The following is a 13,694-nucleotide window of genomic DNA, read 5'->3' as shown; positions in this document are numbered from 1 at the left end:
ACTGCGATATAATTGACTACTATTACTAAAAGGTTCGAGTTGCACAGTCATTAATAAAGATAATTCTTTCGCAATTTAATTAGACCGCTCTGGTAGGAGAGAAGTATTTAGCAAAGTGTAAAAGTAATAAATGCACTTTGGTTACAAATAATCTCCTATTTGGCAGGTGTAAGAGACAAGAGAAGTTTTGTACTTGTAATTGCGGATTTAGCTCAGTTGGGAGAGCGTCAGACTGAAGAAAACTTCGGTCTCAATAATCTGAAGGTCCTGTGTTCGATCCACAGAATTCGCATACTTTTTTGCTAAATGTCAAGTAATAAATCTACATTAATTGAAATATACATATAGCCTTATCGGAATGGAGGTCTTCTTGGAGGCAAAGACTTTAGCCTCATCATACTTCTTTTGCTGTCGCTTTTATACGGTATGCGGGACTTCCCAATCGCCCCAATTCTTGACGACCGTTCAGTTTCTTCCTCTATTTCAAATGAAGAGTCAGTGCTACTAACTTGCTGTTTAGCTGGAGTTGGTTGCGGTATACTCAACGTTGTTGAAGGTTTAGGATTGGATTGTTTTGCATATTTTGCTGGCTTTGTAATTTTTGCTGTGTCTTTCCTCTTTCTGCTGTACTGCTCTAGAATTTGCTCTGTCTCTTTTATTTTGGCTTTCAAATTGTTTAATTTGGACCTGTTTTCAAAATTTTCTTTAGTTGGGGCCTCTGAGTACTCTACGCACCAAGCATTCATACTTAACCCGTAGAGAAACGCTGAAAAGCTCTCATTGAAGTTGGTCAAAGACTCGTGAACGCTGTTGACCTTTGTCATATTAGCATCCAATGTAGTCAAAGAGTCGTTTAGCTCGCTTAAAAGACTGGAAGACGTTTCACCCTGGCCTGTGTTGGAGCAAAGAACTTCATCCAACGGAGTTTTGTTTGGGTCTATGTCATAATGGTTCCCACCTCTTGGGGAAGACGACGACAAAAGAGATGAACGAGACGACAGCCTATGCGGAGTACCCGGTCTGGAAGACCTCTTCAATGGTTCAGACATCGGACGTTGGAGATTCGGTGATTCCCGTCAGAACGCTTCCTGGTAGGCGTCTTTTTTGTTTTTGATACGCGATGATCTTAGATGAATTACGCTTCCAGCAATCACGCGCATTCAGGTAACGCAGATCATCACCCTGAAAAACTACTATATTACGTAATGCATACTTGGAGGCATCAGTGCATTTGTCTAGCCCAAGACAAATTTTATCAGTCGCAACTCAACTATCCCACTTCCAACTTCAAAAGGTAGATTTACACGTGCCAATCCAACAACACGTTTGACTTCCGTACTTGCCAAGGCAACAACTGTTGAGACTATAAAGAAGATTGTTCTTCTTACCCTTTTATTGATTGACACTTTTTATACAGCGTCCTCATTAAATGACACAGAAACTAGCAACACCAAACTCAGAGACCCAAGACGAGAGGAGACGTCGATTCCTTCTGCAGGGCACACCGAAGGAGGAAATGCGAAAGGACTTTGCCTCAGTCTCCAAGAGATTCAAGTACCTCTTGAACCTCAGTGATCTCTTTCGTCACTTCATAGATCTTGGCGCGTCAAAGGATAAACAACTGCTAAAGTTGGTCCGCACCATCGACACAAAGAAACACAACAAATCGTCCTCAAGATCAGCAGTTGGTAATGGCCGTCATCGTAAGAAAGTCAGAAAAAGAAGAAGATGCAGAGTTGATATATGATGAAGAATNTGAGGAAGAGACAACCTGTATAACGGAATCGCCGTCCATTTATCCATGGTACACTGAGAGATTATCAGATTCAAGGACTCAACTGGCTTATTTCCCTACATGAAAATTGCTTGTCGGGTATTCTGGCCGACGAGATGGGATTGGGTAAAACTCTCCAAACTATTGCATTTTTGGGTCATCTCCGATATAATAAAGGAATTGATGGTCCGCACATTGTAATTGTTCCCAAATCAACGCTGGACAATTGGAGACGTGAATTTGCAAAATGGACTCCAGATGTGAATACACTGGTACTACAAGGAACCAAGGAAGAAAGAGCTTTGCTGTTGAAGGATAAGTTAATGGAGGCCGATTTTGATGTTTGTATCACCTCATTCGAAATGGTCATTAGAGAAAAGGCAAAGCTTGGCAAGATCAGATGGCAATACATTGTCATCGATGAAGCCCACAGAATAAAAAACGAAGAAAGTGCCTTATCGCAAATCATTCGTTTATTCTATTCCAGAAACAGGCTACTTATCACAGGAACACCTCTGCAGAACAACCTGCACGAGCTTTGGGCTCTTTTGAATTTTATTCTACCCGATGTGTTTGGAGAAAGCGACGTCTTTGATGAATGGTTCGAGTCACAATCGCAGGACCAAGACGAAGTGGTTCAAAAACTGCACAAGGTTCTCTCTCCATTTCTCCTGAGAAGGGTGAAATCAGACGTGGAAAAATCATTGTTGCCGAAAAAAGAAGTCAACCTTTACGTGGGAATGACTGAGATGCAGATCAAGTTGTACAGAAACCTTCTAGAGAAAGATATAGATGCTGTCAATTGTGGATTCGGTAAAAGAGAAGGAAAAACAAGACTGCTTAACATCGTAATGCAGCTAAGAAAGTGTTGCAATCATCCGTATCTTTTTGAAGGTGTCGAACCAGGGCCCCCATTTACTACAGATGAACATTTGGTCTATAATTCTGCCAAAATGATTGTTTTGGATAAGTTACTGAAGAAAATGAAAGAACAAGGATCTCGTGTCTTGATTTTTTCGCAGATGAGTCGTCTGTTGGATATATTAGAAGACTACTGTTTTTTCCGTGAATACGAATACTGTCGAATTGATGGATCAACTGCCCATGAAGATCGTATCAATGCGATTGATGAGTACAATAAACCCGATTCAAAGAAATTCATTTTCTTGTTGACTACGCGTGCTGGTGGTTTGGGTATCAATTTGACATCTGCGGACATTGTTGTTCTGTACGATTCGGATTGGAATCCCCAGGCCGATCTTCAAGCAATGGACAGAGCCCATAGAATTGGACAAAAGAAGCAGGTTCAGGTTTTTCGGTTTGTTACTGAAAATGCCATAGAGGAAAAAGTCTTGGAAAGGGCGGCCCAGAAACTAAGGCTGGACCAACTGGTTATTCAACAAGGAAGAGCATCTTCCAATAAGAACCAAACCATTGGTAACTCAAAGGATGAACTTCTAGATATGATTCAACACGGTGCCCAACAAATGTTTGAGACGAAGGGTTCCACTGTTGGAGATGATGATATTGATTCAATCTTGAGAAAAGGTGAGGAAAAAACTGCTTCTTTGAATGCCAAATTTTCAAATCTAGGATTGGACGACCTTCAAAATTTCACATCAGAAGCATCTTCTGCTTACGAATGGAACGGTAAAAACTTTGCTCAGAAAAATAACAGAGTAGGAAGGAGCTACATTTCTCTAGCCAAGAGGGAACGTAAAGAGCTACAATACGACATTGACAAGTACTACGATGATATGCTTCTTCCTGGGGGTAAACAATCCCGGGGTCCCAGACCACCTAAGCATATAATCATTCATGATTTTCAGTTTTTTCCTCCCGGACTAGCAGAGCTGTTAGAAAGGGAACAACTAGCCTTCAAGAGGAAAATCGGACATCAGGTTACGTTGAAAGAACTTGGTGGAAGTGATGATGAGGACCTAGTTATGTCCGAAGGTGAAGAACATGCTAGAGAAATTCGTAAAGTGAAGGAGCAAAACAAAATCGACAACGCAGTTGAACTCACTGAGGAAGAACAGGCCTTGAAGGACAAGTATCTTGGCGAGGGGTTTTCAAAGTGGAGTAGAAGAGATTTTACCAATTTCATTCATGCTTGCGCTAATCACGGTAGAGAAAACCTTACCATGATAGCCAAGCAGATGAAGAACAAAACTTTCGAAGAGGTAGAGGCATATTCAAAGGCTTTTTGGGCCAACTACAAACAGGTTCAAGGTTATGAGAAATATATTCAAGAAATCGAATTGGGAGAACAAAAGGCCCATAAACTCAGACTTCAACACGAACTGCTGGCTGAGAAGATTAGACAATGCAAATCACCTTTAAGGGAATTGGTAATTCAGTATCCTCCCAACAATTCCAAGAAAGTTTACACAGACCTCGAAGACCGATACCTTTTAACAATGCTTAATAAACACGGCTTGAACAGAGACAATCTTTATGACATCATTAAACGAGAGATCTGCCAATGCGAATTATTCAAGTTTGACTGGTACTTCAGGTCTCGTACCCCTCAAGAGCTCGCTAGAAGATGTAATACTCTACTGCTTGCAATTATCAGGGAAATCGACGGGCCGCTGGCCACCAAGAGAAAGAGAAACAATTTATCTAAGGAGACTTCATTAGAGCCATCAGTGGAGCCAGAATCAGTGACCAACAAGAAACAGAAATCCTTGTAGATGGTGTTTTTGTGTTTTACTATTATAAACCTTTATATTGTAGAATAATAAATAGAGCGAACTGAAAAATTATAAAACGAAAAAAAAAAAAAATCTGATTCAGAACTTCCCGCCAAATGAGTGACGAAGAAGGGAAAAGGAAACGACAGAAAACTGACAAGGCGTCTGGTGAGGAAAAGAAAAGTAAAAAGAAAACAAAAATCAGCTTGGTTCAATGTTTGGAGACTGAGTATGCGGTTAATAAGCTCACAAGTTCCTTGAAGGAGGTTCTAGAAGTCTCACCAAGCTACAGGGAGGTGGCCAAAGCATTGGATAATTTGGGTGATTACGAGGCTGCGGTGGTGCTTGCATTGACAAGAGGTCCCAAATTGGTACATGCGAGCAAATTGAAGACTTTGTATAAGCATGGGAAACTTGACTTCTTGAACCTAATACTAAATTTCAATGACCCTAAGGTGTTCGCAGAGTTTGAAGACCTTGAATCGAAGTACAACAAAAAGAAAAGCGATAATAAAAGTGGAAAGAAGGACATCAATAAGCCGAGTAATGAAGATGAGGAGGGAAAAGAGGTAAGGCCAAAGGGTGTCGAACAGTATCCTCCCCCACTTCTACCTTTGACCGATCCAGTTTTGAGATCAAAAGTGTTCACTCACAAATCAGCTGTTACTCAGGCTGAGGAGGATAGCATAGAAGCAGCTAACTCTTCCTATGAACGCTTAGAGTACTTGGGAGATGCTGTTCTCGAGCTAGCTGTGACGTCTATTGTTATGAAGGAATTTCCTGCCTCATCAGAAGGCCATCTGTCTGTTTGCAGACAACAAATCGTCAGCAATTCTAATTTGGAAAACTATTCAAAGTTGTATGGGTTTCCGGAAAAACTCAGCTCGTTAATGAGTAAAGAAGAAACTGATAAGAACAATGGTAAGATATATGCTGACATTTTTGAAGCTTACATCGGTGCATTATACGTTCAAAACAACAACGACCTCACAATGATTCAAGAGTGGCTGGGAAAGTTAGCACGGCCTGTGATAGAAGCCATGAAAATGAAAAGAGATAAATCGTATCTGAACAAGAGTGCCAAAGAGAAACTCTATGCTCTTATTGGCTCAGCCAAGTCCGCTCCCAAATACGTCACCTTAGATAATGGTCCAGCTCGGGATGAGTGGTTGGTTCAGGTAGAAATGGAGGGAGAAATCATAGGAAAAGGAATTGGTGGCAGTGTTAAGGATGCCCGAACTAGAGCTGCTATGGCAGCCCTAGAGAATCATAATGCCATAAGAAAGTATAACACCATGAGGTCCACCACCTTAAGAGAAGAATCGCTAGTTAAAGCACCTGAAGATTCTGAACTACAAAAGGAAGTTGATGACTTGATCGAGAAAATAAAGATGAGCAAAAACGTTAAGAATGTGTCGTTCCCATTGAGAGTACCTGAAAATTCAGGTGTAATTCCAGAACATAAAGGATTGATAATGTTCCTGTTTAGTAAATGGAATCTACAAACTGAACTCAAATGTGTCAAACTAAACGATCAATTTGAAACTACCTTCGTGGTTGAAGGAAAATCAATCCTCACATCCTACAGTCAGCATAAGAAACGAAGCAATTTATTGTGCTATACGTATTTCTATAAAAACTTGCATATCCTGAAGCTTCTGATGAAAGAATACGTCAAGGAGCAGTCTTAATAAATCATTTATTATTTTTCTTGAAGGTCCCGTGGAATTTATGAGACATATATTTGAAAGCATCTTTAGTCGATAACTTATTACCTTTTTCATCTGTGTAAACCAAATTCACCTTTGGGTTGTAGTTTTTTAGTTTTTCCTCTTGGAATGTATCTTTGAGTAGTTGTTCTCTTTCTTTCTCCAATTGAGATAACCTTTCTTTTTCTTTCTTCGAGAGATTAGTATACTCTAATTGGGTACCTGATCCCCCATATAATGCCTGTTCTCTCAATCTTTCGTTAATTTGTCTCTCAATAACAGCAAGTTGTCTCTCTCGTTCTTTCAACAGCTGTTTGTTTTGCAATTCTGCCCTTTGAGCATCAATCGAAGGTTTAACTTTCAAATACTTTAAAGTAGCTCCCAGACCTGCGCCTAAAGACTCGGATGAATTAAGCTGAGTCGGAGTAGCTGCTATTGGATTGGTCTCTTTAGTGGTCTCCTGGCCATTTTCTGGTTCCGCCGTAGATAGTTGATCGGCTACTTTCTTGTCTTCGATCTCATGAATTATTTTTTCTTTAGTCTCATCTTTTTCAACCGTATCAACCGGCTGATTCTCTGGCACAGGTTCATCTGTTTCTTGTGTTTCTTTTCGTTGACTGCTAATCCCTTTTCTCTTTCGGAAAACTGGCTTCTCTACTTTCACCTCTTCAATCTTATTTTCTTCATCTTTTTTCTCTTCAATATCTCTTTCAACAGCATCCTTCAATGATGTCAAAAACTCATCAGTCTCATCTACAAACATGGTTGATACTGTTAGTGGAATGGTCTCGACTTTATTCTGTTCAACTTTTTCCGCCAAAAACTCTGCGGTGTCTCTGATAGGTTTTCTATTCGCTTTGGCGGCTGAAAGTTGTTTGGAATATTCATCCTCTTCATTGTATTCATCTGAGATATCCAGTTTAATAACCTTAAAAGTATTAATCTCTTCATCATCATCAAGTTTCTTTCGCTTATTCTGGGTCTTTTTCTTCAATTTTTTCATCTTTACGGGCTTCTTGTAATCACTGCCAATCTTCACTTCACCTTCAAACTCATCGTCGCTGAATTGAACCAATTTCATGTTAGGTCTAACTTGGTGCTTCTGTCTTTCACCCTCAGTTGGCACAGCATCACCAAGTCTGAATGAACCACCTGTTAATCCAGGGCCGTGATCAAGCTCATCATACTTTTCTTCTCCAAGTTTGTTTCGTATATTTTCTTCAAGTTGTTTCATTTTGACGAGAACATTTGCCTCTAGTTCATCCTCATCATCTAACACACTACCATCTTTCAAAGTAAGCACAATGTCTTGCCCAACATCTACAATATCTTTCAGATCGTGCGCCACTTTGGTTCCCTTCAAATCATGCTCAGTGTAATCAGCAGAGTGGGCTTTGCTGCTCTCAACAGCGGTATCCGTTTCGGCTTTGCCCAAATTCTCCAACCAATTTGCGGAATCCTCAGAATCCAATAGTGTACCCTGTTTACGGAGTTTATCATTGGAAGCCTTATTTCTCAGTCGTTCCAGCCTTTGTTCTATCTCCTTCTCTTTCAATTGTTTTTCTTGTTCTCTTTTGTACTCTTCATAATTTTTTGTTTCACTATCTGGCGTGGATTCTGGTATTGGCTTCAAACCAATAGATGTCCTAAGCTTGTTGGTCTTTTCAACGGATATCGAGTCTTTGGCAGACACATTTGATACAGATGGTTCTACGGGCAATAGAGCCAGGCCCAATTGTTTTCGAAGTTTGTTTGTTTCTTCTATTGACAATGATTCTCCTCCCATTAGGCTTTGATGCTAAGGATGAGATGAGATTTCTATACAGATATTTAGTTCGAGAAGATTAGGATCTGCTTCAGATGGATTATCCCACATAAACTGGAAAAAACTCTAAGTGTGATCAGGACCAGATTTAACTTCTTATGTTAAAAGTTGTCTGGATATTTAAGAAGCCCAGATCAACAGCTCGTGCTCGGTTCAAATGAACTGGGGCATTTTGAGGTCTCCGTGAAGTCAACGTCCAATTAGCGTTCACTACCAGCTTCGAATAGAGATCATTGGTACCCGCATTTGGGGATATATATATCTTGAACTTGTAATTGTCATCTTCTTGGGTTTGACTGACAGGATATTGGTTCGATATACCTGATAGCTCTGAAATAAGTGAATTGAGTGATGCCTGGAACTCAGCATATATCATAGCAAGTGGATAGTCTTCGTTAGATATGATAACATCCTCTTCAAGGGCAAACGATTCATAAAGGATGGGAGAGTTAATCACGTTGATGGTGTAACTTTCAATAACCTTGTTGTGTTCAAAGATTCTTAGATGGATTTTACAAAGTTGCCCGTTCTGGAGAAGGTCCATCAAATCTCCTCTCAAATCATCAAGGTACGCCTGTAAATCTGGATGTCTATTCTGATAAACCTTAGTGTAAAATGCCTGTTTGGCTTTGAAAGATTCTGCTGGATACAATCCCCTATAGTACCATATCAGTTCTATCCAGATGAGTATGTAGTCTATCGTCATTTGGTATATTTGAGGCAATCGTACTAATTCATCTTCTGGTGGCGCATTCGAGGCATTTGCAGTCTTACTGTCAGTGCCTGTTTGCAAATTCATACCGCTAGAATCGTTTAGTTCCTACCCGAAGAGGTTATCATAGTCTTATGGTAAGTTTAAGGCTTCAAAGTTGAAGTTCCGAACCTATCCTCCATATGAGATAAGTTCGCGGTTTCTTTATCTAATCATTTCGTGTTTGAGGTGTACGCGTCACCCATGATCACCCAGATAAGTGAAAAAGATGCCCATAAGCTATCATCGGGTCAGTTGATCATTGATCTCACAGCTGCTGTGAAGGAGCTGGTAGAGAATGCTATTGATGCCAACAGTTCCCAGATTCAGATTACCATCAAAGACTACGGTCTGGATTCCATTCAAGTGTCTGACGATGGGGTTGGAATTTCAGTGGAAGATCATCCATTTGTATGCTCTCCTTATTACACTTCAAAACTTTCAAGTTTTGAGGATTTGCAAGCCGTCAGTACTTTGGGCTTTAGGGGAGAGGCAATGAGTTCATTGTGCAATATAAGCAATGTTACCATTGTTACATGTCCTGATCCAGATGTCGCAGCTAGCAAGCTGGAGTATGACCATTCGGGCAAACTGATCAAAAGTTCTTCGATCTCAGCCAAGAAAGGCACAGAAGTCACCATATCAAACATTTTTGAAAACTTGCCTGTTCGCAGAAAGGAGCTCGTCAAGCATGCCAAGAGAGATTTTTACAAATTGATGACAGTACTTCAAAGCTACGCTGTGATCAATACACAGAGACGTATTATGGTCAATCATATAACAGCAAAGGGTAAAAAGAATCAGATGTTGGCAACACAAGGCGCCTCTTTGAAAGGAAACCTTGTCAATGTGTTTGGTGCAGGAGCACTGAACGGATTGATTCCTATTAACATACAGTTGAGCATATCCGCTAAGTACTCCGAAGAGTTTGAACTGTCGGTAGAAGGTTACATTTCAAATTGCTCTTTTGGTCAGGGAAGAGCATCTTCTGATAGACAATTATTTTTCATTAATGGAAGGCCGGTAGATCTGGCACAATTATCCAAGAAGATCAATGAAGCATACAAGACGTTCAATCATCTGCAGTATCCAATGGTTGTACTCAACTTGAAGTTGGATCCAAACTATCTGGATATAAACGTTACCCCTGACAAGCGGACTATAATGATTCACCATGAAGACCAGGTTCTAGAGTCTTTGATTGATGCATTAATTAACGAGTTTAATTCTCAATCACACATTATTCCAAAGCAAGAAACATCTACTCTGGTAGACTCTAGTATGCTTCAGAGACCTACAGGAGATACCAGCTTTAGACAAAGGAAACGTAGCGATATTTACTCCACAATCAACGAGAGGACGAAGAGGCTGAAGGATGCTAGTTTACATGTTGAAGATACGAACAATACGACAACTGAGCTCTCTCTCTTTGTTCGTGAAGATTCTGAGGAACATACTGGTGCCACTGAGCCAGATCAAGATATCGGAAACGACGTGGGAGTAGTTTTGACGACCTTATCCCCTCCAAGGACAGTAAAGACAGTACGAAATTATCGATTGGACGAAAGAGATAATTCTTCGAATCAAAGGAAGGAAGAAGAAAGTTCTAAGAGTGACTATTCAGAAGAAGATGAAGTGGATGACCAGGGAACGAGTACTCCCAATGATGATTCTAATAATTTATCAATCACCAGAGTGTACTCTGTTGAAGATAATGATCACCAAGGGCCGGACGATGTAGTAATAATCGATGAAAAGCATATTGGCGAGGGGAGAGGTGGTTTTGGTAGATCAAAGGCTACTGAAAAGTCAATTGATGAAGAAAACATAGTAGAGAATGGGATAAAAAACCAAGAGCCGAGTAATGATTCTGAACTAGTTAATGCAGAAATCATTGATGAAGAAGACGGATCAGACCATGCGGACATAATAGAGTACAATTCCCCGACTACTAGACAGATCCCAAAGAATCGCCCTCAACTAGTAACAGAAATATTTCAAGAACCAAGTAAGCAAAACAATGCAACTTCGGAGATAGACCTACTAGCTTCCTACTCATCAACTGTCCCTATTTTAAACTTTTCCCGAGCCAAACGCCTGAACTCACAAAGATACGTCGGAACAGTTGCAATAGAAAGCCAAAAAATTGCACAACAATTTGCCTCCAATACTTCCAGACTGATCAACGCAGTTGATTCCGAAAAGACTTCTTTAGAAGTTGCCAAAGATGACATCACTGACAAAGAAGTAGCAGAAGAAGCCTTGACAATGAGAGTTTCCAAGACAGACTTTTTGAAAATGAAGGTAGTCGGTCAGTTCAATCTTGGATTCATCATCGTTACTAAAAAGTCGACAGAAGGGAAGCAAGACCTTTTTATTGTAGACCAACATGCATCTGACGAGAAATATAATTTTGAAAACTTTCAGAAGAACACACAGTTTCTAAGCCAGCCGCTGGTGGTGCCACAGTTCATTGAGTTAAATCTTCTAGATGAAGTATTAGTTCAAGACAACATCGAAATCTTCAGCAAGAACGGATTTTCTATTAAGTTTCAAGAGGAAAATGAGGCAGGGAAAAGGATTCAATTACTTTCCATTCCAATGTCAAAAGGAACAGTATTTGACATAGCAGATTTTCATGAGCTGGTCCATCTACTTAAAGAAAATCAAGGGATCAGCAAAGAGAATCTATTAGCACACGTGAGGCCATCCAAGATACGATCCATGTTCGCCATGAGGGCTTGTAGGGCAAGTATCATGATTGGGAAATCACTATCTATGAAAACGATGACTAGGGTAGTCCACCATTTGAGTGGATTAGATAAGCCCTGGAATTGCCCTCATGGAAGACCCACTATGAGACACCTTATTGAGCTGAGCGATTTGAAACCGTTCCAAGATGATTATATTGTTTAGGCCCTAAGAATATTCCACTTGGTTCGACCGATTTTGATAGTAATAGCCCTAATCTTTTACTAGTATGTGCAGAATCGTGCATCACTGAAAAAAGACACGCGCTCACAACCATGGACTTGGGTATTTAAACAGATGCAAATCGCCCTGTTCTATTTTTCTTTTCTTCGTCGACGTACTTCATAGGATCATTTCTATAGGACACGTCCCTTTGACTCTTTTAAAAAAGAGCCACTGTTTCCAACTTGGTTGATGAGGTAGATACCCTTGTGCCCAAGAGTGAGAAGTTTACTAGCTTGTCCGGATCCTTAGCGGTCTGGTCATCTATCACTTTTTTGCCTTTAGTTCGTGAGAGTTACTTGTAACTCTCCTTAAAGGAGCGATGATCTTGACCCTTTGTTGTGTACTCTTTAGGGAGGGACTCTTAGGGTGGGCGCAAGAGGCTGTCTGACAAGTTTCTCTAACAATGGCAACGTTGTTAGGATCTTGTAGAATCTCCCAATGTTGTGTGTCGGCCATTAAATAGTTTTTAACGAATTTTTCTATTCAACTTTTACCGTAGAGGCCGTTTGATTATTGCCTGCTCAGGATATTTCCTGAATTTTTTTTTCAACGGCTTTTGAATTTTTTTTTCTGGTGTCGTTCTACGCTTGTTGAGAGGTAGCCCTGGTAGTGCACCGATCACATCACACATATGCACAACATTTACTGCACGAAACCTGTACGTTGTCATAATCCCAAAAGGGAAGCTGTCTTCAGACTGTCAAACAGTGAACTCCAAACGTGGAGTTTCAAGTCTTTGGCGATGCAACCAGATTTCAATGTCTATATAATACACTAGTCAGGTTGTACTCTGACTCTAAATCGGATTGAGCTGAGGAGAAAATGGAAGAATATTCAGACAGTTTCGACCCTTCCCAACAGCTATTAAATTTCACCTCGCTCTATGGTGAGACAGATGCGACTTTTGCTGAACTAGACGATTATCATTTTTACGTCGTCAAATATGCCATCGTATATGGTGCCCGTATCGGTGTTGGGATGTTTTGTACCTTGATGTTATTTGTGGTCTCCAAAAGCTGGAAGACTCCAATCTTCGTGCTGAACCAAAGTTCACTAATACTGCTGATAATCCACTCTGGGTTTTACATCCACTACTTGACCAACCAATTCTCAAGTCTTACCTACATGTTCACCAGAATTCCCAATGAAACCCATGCCGGTGTGGACTTGAGGATAAATGTAGTCACCAACACCTTGTATGCTTTGCTGATACTGTCCATTGAAATATCCTTGATCTACCAGGTGTTCGTTATCTTTAAAGGGGTTTACGAAAACTCACTCAGATGGATAGTGACCATTTTCACTGCATTATTTGCCGCAGCAGTTGTCGCAATAAACTTTTACGTTACGACACTTCAATCCGTATCCATGTATAATTCAAATGTTGACTTCCCTCGTTGGGCTTCGAACGTTCCATTGATACTTTTTGCCAGTTCCGTCAATTGGGCTTGTCTGCTCCTTAGCTTGAAATTGTTCTTTGCCATCAAAGTAAGAAGAAGCTTGGGACTTAGACAGTTTGATACGTTCCATATACTAGCCATCATGTTCAGTCAGACTCTGATTATTCCAAGCATATTGATTGTGCTGGGATATACAGGTACTAGAGACAGAGACTCCTTAGCATCCTTGGGTTTCCTGTTAATTGTGGTGTCTTTACCTTTTTCATCCATGTGGGCTGCCACAGCAAACAATTCTAATATTCCCACCTCTACTGGTTCGTTTGCTTGGAAGAATAGATACTCTCCCTCTACTTATAGTGATGATACCACTGCCGTCTCTAAGAGTTTCACGATCATGACGGCAAAGGATGAGTGTTTTACCACTGACACAGAGGGAAGCCCCAGGTTTATCAAGGGTGATAGGACTTCGGAAGACCTTCATTTTTAGGCTTGAAGCTGTGGTTCTTCAAGCACGTTCACTTCTCTTTTACTTTTATATTGTTTTTGGTTACCTTTAATTCGAT

The 13,694-nt window shown here is 40.4% G+C and overlaps 7 protein-coding genes across 7 annotated transcripts; 4 read left to right on the top strand and 3 right to left on the bottom strand.

The window, feature by feature from the left end:
• Positions 1-350: 350 nt before the first annotated feature.
• Positions 351-1,049, bottom strand: PAS_chr4_0129 (Hypothetical protein; the record flags this gene model as incomplete). Its single annotated transcript, XM_002493490.1, has 1 exon — positions 351-1,049. The coding sequence occupies one exon, from the start codon at positions 1,047-1,049 to the stop codon at positions 351-353; it is 699 nt and encodes a 232-aa protein (XP_002493535.1).
• Positions 1,050-1,429: 380 nt separating this feature from the next.
• Positions 1,430-4,470, top strand: PAS_chr4_0128 (Member of the imitation-switch (ISWI) class of ATP-dependent chromatin remodeling complexes; the record flags this gene model as incomplete). The annotated part of the gene is made up of 2 exons (XM_002493489.1): positions 1,430-1,735; positions 1,825-4,470. The coding sequence occupies 2 exons, from the start codon at positions 1,430-1,432 to the stop codon at positions 4,468-4,470; spliced, it is 2,952 nt and encodes a 983-aa protein (XP_002493534.1).
• Positions 4,471-4,586: 116 nt separating this feature from the next.
• Positions 4,587-6,161, top strand: PAS_chr4_0127 (RNAase III; the record flags this gene model as incomplete). The annotated part of the gene is made up of 1 exon (XM_002493488.1): positions 4,587-6,161. The coding sequence occupies one exon, from the start codon at positions 4,587-4,589 to the stop codon at positions 6,159-6,161; it is 1,575 nt and encodes a 524-aa protein (XP_002493533.1).
• A 4-nt stretch (positions 6,162-6,165) lies between these two features.
• Positions 6,166-7,965, bottom strand: PAS_chr4_0126 (Hypothetical protein; the record flags this gene model as incomplete). Its single annotated transcript, XM_002493487.1, has 1 exon — positions 6,166-7,965. One exon carries the CDS (start codon positions 7,963-7,965, stop codon positions 6,166-6,168), a length of 1,800 nt encoding a protein of 599 aa, XP_002493532.1.
• Positions 7,966-8,092: 127 nt separating this feature from the next.
• On the bottom strand, positions 8,093-8,803 carry PAS_chr4_0125 (Hypothetical protein; the record flags this gene model as incomplete). Its single annotated transcript, XM_002493486.1, has 1 exon — positions 8,093-8,803. One exon carries the CDS (start codon positions 8,801-8,803, stop codon positions 8,093-8,095), a length of 711 nt encoding a protein of 236 aa, XP_002493531.1.
• A 156-nt stretch (positions 8,804-8,959) lies between these two features.
• Positions 8,960-11,671, top strand: PAS_chr4_0124 (ATP-binding protein required for mismatch repair in mitosis and meiosis; the record flags this gene model as incomplete). Its single annotated transcript, XM_002493485.1, has 1 exon — positions 8,960-11,671. One exon carries the CDS (start codon positions 8,960-8,962, stop codon positions 11,669-11,671), a length of 2,712 nt encoding a protein of 903 aa, XP_002493530.1.
• An 882-nt stretch (positions 11,672-12,553) lies between these two features.
• PAS_chr4_0123 (Receptor for alpha-factor pheromone) lies at positions 12,554-13,618 on the top strand (the record flags this gene model as incomplete). The annotated part of the gene is made up of 1 exon (XM_002493484.1): positions 12,554-13,618. The coding sequence occupies one exon, from the start codon at positions 12,554-12,556 to the stop codon at positions 13,616-13,618; it is 1,065 nt and encodes a 354-aa protein (XP_002493529.1).
• Positions 13,619-13,694: the final 76 nt, after the last annotated feature.

Source organism: Komagataella phaffii, chromosome 4 (assembly GCF_000027005.1).
Source record: "Komagataella phaffii GS115 chromosome 4, complete sequence".
Taxonomy (NCBI): Eukaryota; Fungi; Ascomycota; class Pichiomycetes; order Pichiales; family Pichiaceae; genus Komagataella; species Komagataella phaffii.
Note: the sequence above shows the minus strand (reverse complement) of the source record. Positions and strands in the feature narration are given on the sequence as shown.